This window comes from Bos mutus, chromosome X, assembly GCF_027580195.1.
Source record: "Bos mutus isolate GX-2022 chromosome X, NWIPB_WYAK_1.1, whole genome shotgun sequence".
NCBI classification, from domain to species: domain Eukaryota; kingdom Metazoa; phylum Chordata; class Mammalia; order Artiodactyla; family Bovidae; genus Bos; species Bos mutus.
Window position 1 is genome coordinate 56644833 of NC_091646.1, and position 13547 is coordinate 56658379.

General features: G+C 37.5%; 1 protein-coding gene across 1 annotated transcript in view; it reads right to left on the reverse strand.

Moving 5' to 3' along the window:
• Nucleotides 1–13547, reverse strand: part of DACH2 (dachshund family transcription factor 2) — an 864952-nt gene that overhangs the window by 299806 nt on the left and 551599 nt on the right. The window contains exon 4 of the mRNA XM_070366582.1: nucleotides 7503–7634. Within this exon, the coding sequence (XP_070222683.1) occupies nucleotides 7503–7634 (132 nt within the window). The remainder of the gene's footprint in view (nucleotides 1–7502; nucleotides 7635–13547) is intronic.

Genomic DNA, 13547 nt, shown 5'->3' on the forward strand with positions numbered 1-13547 from the left:
CTAATCTGATCACAAGGACCACAGCCTTGTCTGACTCAATGAAACTAAGCCATGCCATGTGGGGCCACCCAAGATGGGAGGGTCATGGTGGAGAGGTCTGACAGAATGTGGTCCACTGGAGAAGGGAATGGCAAACCACTTCAGTATTCTTGCCTTGAGAACCCCATGAACAGTATGAAAAGGCAAAACGATAGGATACTGAAAGGGGAACTCCCCGGTTTGGTAGGTGTCCAATATGCTACTGGAGATCAGTGGAGAAATAACTCCAGAAAGAATGAAGGGATGGTGCCAAAGTAAAAGCAATACCCAGTTGTGGATGTGACTGGTGATAGAAGCAACATCTGATGCTGTAAAGAGCAATATTGAATAGGAACCTGGGATGTCAGGTCATTGAATCAAGGCAAATTGGAAGTGGTCAAACAGGAGATGGCAAGAGTGAAAGTTGACATTCTAGGAATCAGCGAACTAAAATGGACTGGAATGGATGAATTTAACTCAGATGACCATTATATCTACTACTGTGGGCAGGAATCCTTTGGAAGAAATGGAGTAGCCATTATGGTCAACAAAAGAGTCCGAAATGCAGTACTTGTATGCAATATCAAAAATGTCAGAATGATCTTTATTCGTTTCCAAAGCAAACCATTTAATATTACAGTCATCCAAGCCAATGCCCCAACCAGTAACATAGAAGAAGCTGAAGTTGAATGGTTCTATGAAGACCTACAAGACCTTTTAGAACTAACACCTGAAAAAGATGTCCTTTTCCTTATAGGGGCCTGGAATGCAAAAGTAGGAAGTCAAGAAACTCCTGGGGTAACAGGCAAATTTGGCCTTGGAGTATGGAATAAAGCAAGGCAAAGCCTAATAGACTTTTGCCAAGAGAACACACTGATCATAACAAACACTGTCTTCCAACAACACAAGTGAAGACTCAACAAATGGACATCACCAGATGGTCAACACCAAAATCAAATTGATTATGTTCTTTGCAGCCAAAGATGCAGAAGCTCTATACAGTCAGCAAAAACAAGACCGAGAGCTGACTGTGGCTCAGATCATGAACTGCTTATTGCCAAATTCAGACTTAAATTGAAGAAAGTAGGGAAAACCACAAGACCATTCAGGTATGGCCTTAATCAAATCCCTTATGATTATACAGTGGCAGTGAGAAATAGATTTAAGGGACTAGATCTGATAGACAGAATGCCTGATGAACTATGGATGGAGGTTCATGACATTGTACAAGAGACGGGGATCAAGACCATCCCCATGGAAAAGAAATGCAAAAAAGCAAAATGGCTGTCTGAAGAGGCCTTACAAATAGCTGTGAAAAGAAGCGTAGCAAAAAGCAAAGGAGAAAAGGAAAGATATAAACATCTGAATGCAGAGTTCCAAAGTATAGCAAGGAGAGATAAGAAAGCCTTCCTCAGCGATCAAGGCAAAGAAATAGAGAAAAACAACAGACTGTGAAAGACTAAAGATCTCTACAAGAAAATTAGAGATACCAAGGGAACATTTCATGCAAAGATGGGCTCAATAAAGGACAGAAATGGTATGGACCTAACAGAAGCAGAAGACATTAAGAAGAGGTGGCAAGAATACACAGAAGAACTGTACAAAAAAGAGCTTCATGACCCAGATAATCATGATTGTGTGATCACTCACCTAGAGTCAGACATCCTGGAATGTGCCGTCAAGTGGGCTTTAGAAAGCATCACTATGAACAAAGCTAGTGGAGATGATGGAATTCCAGTGTGGCTATTTTAAATCCTGAATGATGATGCTGTTAAAGTTCTGCACTCAAAATGCCAGCAAATTTGGAAAACTCAGCAGTGGCCACAGGACTAGAAAAGTTCAGTTTTCATTCCAGTCCCAAGAAAGGCAATGCTAAAGAATTCCCAAACTACCGCACAATTGCACTCATCTCACACACTAGTAAAGTAAAGCCCAAAAGTCTCCAAGCCAGGCTTCAGCAGTATGTGAATAGTGATATTCCGTATGTCCAAGCTGGTTTTAGGAAAGGCAAAGGAACCAGAGATCAAATTGTCAATATCTGCTGGGACATCAAAAAAGCAAGAGAGCTCTAGGGAAAACACACACACACACACACACACACACATGTATTTCTGCTTTATTGACTATGCCAAAGCCTTTGACTGTGTGGATCACAATAAACAGTGGAAAATTCTGAAAGAGATGGGGATACCATACCACCTGACTTGCCTCTTGAGAAACCTATATGCAGGTCAGGAAGCAACAGTTAGAACTGGACATGGAACAACAGACTGGTTCCAAATAGGAAAAGGAGAACGTCAAGGCTATATATTGTCACCCTCCTTATTTAACTTATATGCAGAGTATATCATGAGAAACACTGGGCTGGAAGAAGCACAAGCTGGAATCAAGATTGCTGGGAGAAATATCAATAATCTCAGATATGCAGATGACACCAGCCTTATGGCAGAACGTAAAGAGGAACTAAAACGCCTCTTGATGAAAGTAAGAGAGGAGAGTGAAAAAGTTGGCTTAAAGCTCAACATTCAGAAAACTAAGATTATGGCATCTGGTCCCATCACTTCATAGGAAATAGATGGGGAAACAGTGGAAACAGTGGCTGACTTTATTTTTTTGCAGTCCAAAATCACGGCAGATGGTTACTGCAGCCATGAATTTAAAAGACACTTACTCCTTGGAAGGAAAGTTATGACCAACCTATATAGTATATTCAAAAGCAGAGATATTACTTTGCCAACAAATATCCGTCTAGTCAAGGCTATTGTTTTTCCAGTGGTCATGTATGGATGTGTGAGTTGGACTGTGAAGAAAGCTGAGTGCTGAAGAATTGATGCTTTTGAACTGTGGTGTTGGAGAAGACTCTTGAGAGTCCCTTGGACTTCAAGGAGATCCAACTAGTCCATCCTAAACAAGATCAGTCTTGAGTGTTCATTGGAAGGACTGATGCTGAAGCTTAAACTTCAATACTTTGGCCACCTTATGCAAAAAGGTGACTCATTGGAAAGACCCTGATGCTGGGAAGGATTGGGGGCAGGAGAAGGGGACGACAGAGGATGAGATGGCTGGATGGCATCACTGACTCAGTGGACATGAGTTTGAGTGACCTCCAGGAGTTGATGATGGACAGGGAGGCCTGTTGTGCTGTGATTCATGGGGTCGCAAAGAGTCGGACACGATTGATCGACTGAAATGAACTGAACTGAAACTTTTCTAAGAATTCGTCCATTTATTTCAAGTTGTGTAATTTATTGGCATAGTAATCTCTTATGGTCCATTGTATTTCTGTTTTGTCTGTTGTGATTTCTCCAATTTCATTTCTAATTTTATTTATTTGGTTCCTCTCCCTTTTTTTTCTTTATGAGTCTGGCTAATGGTTTGTCTCTTTTATTTATCTTCTCAAATAACGAGCTTCAGTTTTGTTGATTTTTGTTATAGTCTCCTCTGTTTCTTTTTTATTTATTTCTGCCCCAATTTTTATCATTCTACTAACCTTGGGGTTCTTAATTTCTTCTTTTTCTAGTTGCTTTAGGTGTAATGTTATGTTATTTATTTTATTTTTCTCTTGTTTCTTGAGGAAATTGTGTATTGCTATGAACCTTCCCCTTAGCACTGCTTTTACTGAATCCCACAGGTTTTGGTTGTTGTGTTTTCATTTTCATTTGTTTCTATGCATATTTTGATTTCTTTTTTTATTGCTTCTATGATTTTTTGGTTATTTAAAAGAGTTTTGTTTAGCCTTCATATGTTTGTATTTTTAATATTTTTTTTCTGTAGTTGACATTTAATCTTACCACTTTGTGATCAGAAAGGATGCTTCCTATGATTTCAAGTTTTTTGAATTTACCAAGGCTAGATTTATGGCCCAGGATGTGAACTATCCTGGAGAATATTCCTTGTGCAGTTGAGAAAGAGGTGAAATTCATTGTTTAGGGGTGAAATGTCCTATAGATATATAATTAGGTCTATCTGGTCCATTTTATCTTTTAAAGTTTTTGTTTCCTTTCTAATTTTCTGCCTGGTTGATCTATCCATAGTTGTGAGTGGGGTATTAAAGTCTCCCACTATTATTGTGTTACTGTTAATTTCCCCTTTCATACTTGTTAGTGTTTGCATTACATATTGCAGTCTTCCTACGTTGAGTGCATATATATTTATAATTCTTGTATCTTGTTCTTGGATTGATCCTTTGATCATTATATATTGTCCTTCTTTGTCTCTTTTCACAGCCTTTGTTTTAAAGTCTATTTTATCTGACATGAGTATTGCTACTCCTGCTTTCTTTTAGTCATCATTTACATGAAATATCTTTTTCCATCCCTTTACTTTCAGTCTGTATGTGTCCCTTGTTTTGAGGTGGGTCTCTCGTAGACAGCATATATAGGGGTCTTGTTTTTGTATCCATGCTGCAAAAACTGGTCAAGCACATGTAAAAGAATGAAACTAGAACACTGTCTAACACCATATAGAAAAGTAAACTCAAAATGGGTTAAAGATCTAAATATAAGACCAGAAACTATAAAACTCCTAGAGAAAAATATAGGCAAAATAATCCCTGACATAAATCACAGCAGGATCCTCTATGACCCACCTCCTAGAGTAATGGAAATAAAAGCAAAAATAAACTATGTGACTTAATTAAACTTAAAGCTTTTGCACAATGAAGGAAACTATAAGCAAGGTGAAAAGACAGCTTTCAGAATGGGAGAAAATAATAGCAAATGAAGCAACTGACAAAGAATTAATCTCAGAAATATATAGGCAACTCCTGCAGCTCAGTTCCAGAAAAATAAATGACCCAATCAAAAATTGGCCAAAGAACTAAACAGACATTTCTTCAAAGAAGACATACAGATGGCTAACAAACAAATGAATACATACTCAACATCACTCATTATCAGAGAAATGCAAATCAAAACCACTATGAGCTACCATCTCTCCCCAGTCAGAATGGCTGCTATCAAAAAGTCTACAAACAATAAATGCTGGAGAGGATGTGGAGAAAACGGAACCCTCTTACACTGTTGGTGGGAATGCAAACTAGTATAGCCACTATGGAGAACAGTGTGGAGATTCCTTAAAAAACTGGAAATAGAACTGCCATACGACCCCGCAATCCCACTGCTGTGCATACACACTGAGGAAACCAGAATTGAAAGAGACACATGTATCCCAATGTTCATTACAGCTCTGTTTACAATAGCTCGAACATGGAAGCAACCTAGATGTCCATTGGCAAACAAATGCATAAGAAAGTTGTGGTACATATGCACAATGGAATATTACTCAGTATTAAAAAGATTGCATTAGAACCTATTCTAATGAGGTAGATGAAACTGGAACCTATTATACAGAGTGAAGTAAGTCAGAAAGATAAATACCAATAAAGTATACTAACGCATATATATGAAATTAAAATGATGGTAACAATGACCCTACATGTGAGATAGCAAAAGAGATACTGATGTAAAGAACAGACTTTTGGACTCTTTGGGAGAAGACGAGGGTGGAATGATTTGAAAGAATAGCACTGAAACATATATATTACCATATGTGAAATAGATCGCCAGTCCAGGTTCAATGCATGAGACAGGGCACTCAGGGCCAGTGCATTGGGACGTCCCTGAGGGATGGGATGGGGAGGGAGGTGGGAGAGGGATTCAGGATGGGGGACACATGTGCACACATGGTTGATTCCTGTCAATATATTTGAAAAACCACTACAATACTTTAAAGTAATTATCTTCTAAGTAAAATAAATAAATTAATTTAAAAATTTATTCCAAGGTTAAACAAAATAAAATTCCTCTTAACAAAACAACATTGAAGTGGAGGAGAATGTGAAAAGGGTACATACTTTGGACTTAACCATATACGGTTGAAACTGAGCTCTGCCACTTACTAGCTTTGTGATTATCAGCAAAGCTTAAACATTCTGTGCCTCTGTTTCACCATCTGCAAAATGGAAATTTTGAAAATTCCATTTTCCCAGGAATTTGGTAAGAAATAAACTAGTTAACATGAGAGATAGAAGATGGATAATTTCAAGAAATCTAATGCACAACACTATGATTGGAATTAACAATATGGTATTGTATATTTAAAAGTTGCTATTAGAATTGATCCTAAAAGTTCTCACTACCAAAACAGAAATGATAATTATGACATAATAGAGGTGTTAACATTATTGTTAATAATTATAATGTAATATATACATGCATCAAATCAACACTGTGTACATTTCAAACTTACACAATATAAAAATGAACATGTTTCCATTTATTCCCCATTGTGAACACTGGTTGAAGACCAATTCCCACTCCATAATTCCCCATGAACACTTCAACTTTACATGAGTTTATTATGTTGAAATGATTCAGTAATTTATTTCTTTAATTCTCCTTTCCTTTTCTCTTCAAAAGAAAGTCCCAAAATGCTTGAAATTTTATGAGCCTAATAGAAGAGAGAAAATGCTGCTACCTATTTGCCTATCAAATTATATTGAATTTAACTGAAAAAGCATATTGGAAGCTTGTGGCTCCTATGACCATTATTGGTTGCCCCTTATTATTCCTTATTAAAAGTACACTTTATTTATTTGTCTAGTTATTTATCCATTCACGTGTGTTACACAGATAGTCATAATCCCACCTACTTCCTAAAGAGATCTCGAGGGTGATCTTATGATCAAAGTCAAGGTACAATTATTACAGGGTAATGGGAAAAAAAAAAAAAAAAAAAAAACAGTTACTGAGAAGGAAGAGGACATTCCATTTCACAGGCATTTTTCTCATTTTCTTCCCACCCCCATCTTTTTTCTTTGCTTTCTGCTTGTTCTACCACATTTCTTTAGCCCCTACTGATAATGCCTCATCTCGTAGCACCTCAAAACAAAGGTAGATTCTCAGTATTGCATTTCAGTGTTAAATTTAAAAAAAAAAAAAAAAGTGAAGAAGGCTGTGGTGAAACTGAAGTAGGCATCATTTAGTAAGCAAAGGGTGCAATAGGTAGCACTATAAAAATTAGAATTTAACCCCACAACAACAAACAATGGAGATACTAAATGTTTCCTGAAATGAGGTTTTGATCTATAATAGTTTTCTAATTTCAATGTACAAGTTAGAGGTAAGATTAAGCCTCCTTTTTTGTGTGCATGTGTGCTAAATTGCTTCAGTTGTGTCTGACTCTGTGTGACACTAACAGCAGGCTGCCAGGCTCCTCTATCCATGGGATTCTGCAGGCAAAAATACTGGATTGGGTTGCTGTGCCCTCCTCCAGGAGATCTCCCTGACCCAAGTATCGAACATCTTTTACATCTCCTGCATTGGCACGTGGGTTCTTTACCACTGAGCCACCAGGGAAGCCCCCTCCTTTTGTAGTAGCTGCTTATAATCAAAGTATACATGTTATTCTCTCCTTTCCTCCTCTCTCCAATTCCAGAATAAGTCAAAGAGAGCCACCTGCCTTGGATTCCTAAAGACACTCACCTGTATGAGAATTAAGATCATCAGGCTCTGATTCATTTCCATTTTGGCTTCCTTTTCCCTGAAGAGTGTTCATGGCTATAAGCTTCATCTTCTGCAGCTTCATTGCCTCAGCCATTGCTGCAGCTGTTATACCTAAAACCAGAACCATTCCTTTTAAAACAGGGATCATTTCTTAATGTAATTGAAAACAGGATACGTTTAACAGGACTATACTAGACAGCACAAGCCAAAAGGAAACCCGAGTCTAATTTATGAACAATATCCTTTCAAAATTTAATTTTCTACTCTTGTAATAACTTCATCTTACAATGGACAAGTTGAAAATCTGAAAAAAAAAAAAAGTATTAAATATGCATCTGATTCTCAATTCAAAACAGAGAAAACATAGAGCATAACATGGAAAACTTGGGAAAATACCAAAACTCTTGCTAATATCTTCTGGTGTCTAGTAAGAGCTCTGGATAGTTGATTAAGACAGAACTCACTATGCTCTAAAAACCCATCTAAGACAAAACTGTCAGAAGAAGCACTCTGAAATGGTATAGGGAATGACTTTCTATGGAATATCCTTGTTGACCCTTCTGCTAAAGAATGGGCTATTTTGCCTCGAAAGTTACCTTAGCAAAAAAGAATAAAGGGGAGTAAACATTTAAGTAGTCATCATTCTTTTACTGGCCTCCTTCTTATACGCTGAGAGAAAAAAAAGAAAAAAAGAAAACATAGCAGATCACTGCAGAAAGTGTGCCAGCCCTTGCAATATAATTACATTATTTTATTAATATAAAGCAATTTTTACAATGCTTGTGTAAACTCACCTATATTCATGCACAAACCTCCACACACAAATACCACACACATTTCTATATCCATGTGAACCCATAAATACAGACACATGTGCATATTACATTCACACATCAGATTTGCCAATTTAGAAAGAATGTGTACAGATGGAGGAATGGAAGAACATATGCTAACCCCTTCTTATGAGAACATCAGAATCACAGTTAACTGCTAAGCAACCATTCACAAAAAGACACTGAAATGTACCAAAATGATACCCTACCTCCAAAGAAAAATCCACAATGAGACGGGAACAGGGACACAATCATGATAAAATCAAATCCCATACCTGCCATGTGGAAGATTCACAAAGTGGAAAACAATTATACCACAAAAGTTCTCCCACTGAAGTAAAGGTCTGAGACCCACTTCAGTCTTCCCAGCATGAGGATCTGACAACAGGCAGAGACAACCCCAGAACATCTGGCTTTGAAGGCTAGCAGTGTGTGCCTGCAGGAATTACACCAGACTGGGGGAAACAGGCTCTACTCTTGGAGGGTACACACAAGGACCCATGTGCACCAGGACCCGGGGAAATGAAGCAGTGACCCCATAAGAGACTGGGTCAGATATACTGGCTGGTATTGGAGGGTCTTTCATGGGGCGGTAGGGCTGGGGACCACTGTGGGGGCAAATAAACTTGCAGCAACAATTATAGGGGGCACTCATGGTGTGAGATACTGCAGAGGTTACAACTAGCCCCACCAACAGCCTGTAGGCACCAGTACTGGGAAGCCTCTGGCCAAACAAGTAAAAGGGTGGGGAACATAGCTCTACCCATCAATAGCTGCTGCTGCTACTGTTAAGTCGCTTCAGTCGTGTCCGACTCTGTGCAACCCCATAGACAGCAGCCCACCAGGCTCCCCCGTCCCTGGGATTCTCCAGGCAAGAATACTGGAGTGGCTTGCCATTTCCTTCTCCAGTGCATAAAAGTGAAAAGTGAAAGTGAAGTCGCTCAGTCGTGCCTGACTCTTAGCGAGCCCATTGACTGCAGCCCACCAGGCTCCCCCGTCCATGGGATTTTCCAGGCAAGAGTACTGGAGTGGGGTGCCATTGTCTTCTCCACCCATCAATACAAAAGTGGCTAAAAGTCTTACTGAATACAGCCCTGCCCACCAGAAGGACAAGAACTGGCTCCATTCATCACCAATCTCTACCTTCAGGAAGCCTACACAAGCCTCTTAGATAGCCTCATCAATCAGAGGACAGATAGCAGAAGCAAGCAGAACTACAATCCTACAGCCTGCAGAACAGAAACAACAATCACAGAAAGTTAGACAAAGCAAAATGGCAAAGAAGTATCTCCCAGATAAAGTGACAACTACCAGAATAACTAAATGAAGTAGGCAACCTTCAGAAAAAGAATTCAGAATAATGGCAGTGAAGATGATCCAGGATCTCAGAAAAAGAATAAAGGCGAAGATCAAGAAGACACAATAAATATTTAAGAAAGATCTAGAAGAACTAAAGAACAAACAAACATGAAAAATATAATAACTGAAATGAAAATGCACTAGAAGGAATCAATAGCAGAATAACTTTGGCAGAAGAATGGATATCGAACACAGAATAGCAGAAATCACTGCCACAGAATAGAATAAAGAAAAATAAATTAAAACAGCCTAAGAAACATCTGGAAGAACAGTATATGAATCAATATTCACATTATAGGTGTTCCAGAAGTAGAGGACAGAGAAAAAGGATCTGAGAAAATATTTGAAGAGATAATAGCTAAAAACTTCCCTAACATGGAAAAGGAAACAGTCACCCAAATCCAGGAAGCACAGAGTTTTAGGCAGAATAAATCCAAGGAGGAACATACCGAGACATGTAGTAACCAAACTGATAAAAATTAAAGACAAAGAAAACTATGAAAAAAGCTACCAGGAAAAAGCAACAAATAATAAACAAGGGAACTCTCATAAAGTTATGAGTTGATTTCTCAACAGGAACTCTGCAAGCGAGAAAGGAGTGGCAAGATATATTTAAAATGATGGAAAGGAAGAAACCACAGCCTAGAATATTCTACCCAGCAAGACACTCATTCAAGTTCAATGGAAAAATCAAAAGCATCACAAACAAGCAAAGTTAAGTGAATTCAGCACCACCAGACAAGCTTTACAACAAATGCTAAAGGTACTTCTCTAATTGGAAAAGGACACAACTAGAAACAAGAATTCAGTACCACCAGACAAGCTTTGCAACAAATGCTGAAGGGACATTTGTAATTGGAAAAAGAAAAGGTCACAACTAGAAACAAGAAACTTATGAATGGAAAAGCTCATCAGTAAAGACAACCACATAGTAAAGTTAGGAAATCATCCACACACAAATGTGGTATTTAAACCAGCAATTGTTAGAAGAGAAGAACACAAATGTAGGGTATGGGAAATGCATCTGAAATTAAAAGACCAGCAACTTAAAACAATTTTATTCATATATAGATTGCCATATTTAAATGCCATGTTAATGGCAAGCTGAAAATCAACGATAGACACACACACACACAAAGGAATAAAAATACAACACTAAGATTAATTATCAAATCACAAGAGAAAAGAACAAAAGAGGAAGGGAAGAAAATGTACTTATAAAAACAAATCCAAAACAATTGACAAGATGGCAATAAGAATATTCATATAGATTATTACCCTTAACATAAACAGATGAAATACTCCAATCAAAAGACACAGATTGGCTGCCTGGATACAAAATCAAGACTTGTATATATGCTGCTACAAGAGATCTACTTCAGACCTAGGGACACATACAAACAGAAAGTGAGGGGGTATGAAAAGATAATCCATGCAAACAGAAAGCAAAAGAAAGTTAAAATTGCAATACTAAAATCAGAAGAAATACTTTAAATAATATAAGAGACAAAGGAACACTTTATAATGATCAAGAGATCAAGCTAAAAATAAGATATTGCAAATATATATGCACCCAACATAGAAAAACCTCAATATATAAGGCAAGTATCAATAGCCATAAAGGGAGAAATTGACAGTAACGCAGTAACACCAGGGGATTTAGCCCACTTACACCAATGGACAGAACATCCAGACAGAAAATCAATAAGGAAAAACAGGCCTTGAAAGACACATTAGTTCTGATAAACTTAACTGATTTTTATAGAGCTTTCCAACCAAAAACAGCAGAATACATATTCTTCTCATGGGCTCAATGAACATTCTCCAAGATTGACCACATACTGGGCCACAAAAAGTCTTGGTAAATTTAATAAAACTGAAGTTATATCAAGCATCTTTTCTGACCAAAACACTATCAAATTGGCAATTATCTACAAGAAAATAAAAACTCTAAAAATCACAAACATGTGGAGGCTAAATGATATTGTACACAAGAATCAATTGATCACTAAAGAAATAAAAGAGGAAATAAAAAAAATAAATAGAGACAATGAAACAAAAACACAACATTCCAAAAGCTGTGCAAAAACAGTTCTGATATGGAAGTTTATAGAAATACACTCTTACCTCAGGAAACAATAAAATCTCAAATAAACAACCTAACTTTACCCCTAAAGCAACTAGACAAAGAAAAACTAACAAAACCTAGAGAGCATGAGGAAAGAAATTTAAAAATCAGAGCAGAAATAAATTAATTAGAAACAGAAATATTTAGAAAAAAAGAAAAGATCAATGAAACTAAAAATGGCTTCTTTGAGAAGATAAAACTGACAAATTTTTAGCATATACTTTTGCTTTTCATGCTGTTAAAAGAAAAAGCAAGGGAATTCTACAGAAATATCTACTTCTACTTCATTTACTATGCTAAAGCCTTTGACTGTGTGAATCACAACAAACTGTGGGGAATTCTTAAAGATATGGGAATACCAGACCATCTTACTTGCCTCCTGAGAAACCTGTATGCAGGTCAAGAAGGAACAGTTAGAACTGGACATGGAACAACAAACTGGTTCAAAGTTGAGAAAAGAGTACATCAAGGCTATATATTGTCACCCTGCTTACTTAACTTATATGCAGAGTAATTCATGCAAAATGCCAGGTTGCATGAATCACAAGCTGGAATCAAGATTGCTAGGAGAAATATCAATAACCTCAGATATGCAGATAACACCAACATAATTGCAGAAAATGGAGAGGAACTAAAAAGCATCTTGATCAAGGTGAAAGAGAAGAGTGAAAAAGCTGGCTTAAAACTCAACATTCAAAATACTAAGATCATGGCATCTGGTCCCATCACTTCATGACAAATAGATGGGAGAACAATGGAAACAGTAATAGACTTTATTTTATTGGGCTGAAAAATCACTGAGGGTGATAACTGCTGCCATGAAAATAAAAGACGCTTGCTCCTTGAAAGGAAAACTATGACAAACCTAGACAGCATATTAAATAAAGAGACATCACTTTGCTGAAAAAGGTCCATATATTCAAAGCTATGATCTTTCCAGCAGCCATATACAGATGTGAGAGTTGGACCGTAATGAAGGCTGAGAGCCAGATAATTGATGCTTTTGAACTGTGGTGCTGGAGAAGATTCTTGAGAGCCTCCTGGACTGCAAGGATATCAAACCAGTCAATTCTAAAGGGAATCTATCCTTAATATTAATTGGGAAGACTGATGCTGAAGCTGAAGCACCAATATTTGGTCACCTGATGTGAAGAGCCAAATCATTGGAAAAGACCTGATACTGGGAAAGATTGAGGGCAGGAGGAGAAGGAGGGTGATAGAGGATGAGAAGGTTGGATGGTGTCATCGACTGAATGGACATGAGTTTGAGCAAACTTCAGGAGATAGTGAAGGACAAGGAAGCCTGGGGGGGGGGGGGCAGCAATCTATGGGTTTGTAAAGAGTTAGACATGACTGAGCAGCTGAACAACAACAAACCTTTAGTAAGACTTATCAAGCAAAAATTAAAGGCGAGGGCTCAAATCAATATAATTAGAAATGAGAAAGGAAATGTTACAATGGACATCAGGTAATACAAATGATCATAAGATACTACTACAAGCAACTATTTATCAATTAAATGGTCAAACTGGAAGAAATGGAAAAATTCTTAGAAAGGTATAATCACCCAAGACTGAAACAGATAGAACCATATAATATGAATAGATCAATTAAATGTACTGAAATTGAAACTATGATTTAAACATTCTCAACAAACAAAGTTAAAGAACCAGATGGCTTCACAAACAATGTCTATCAAACATT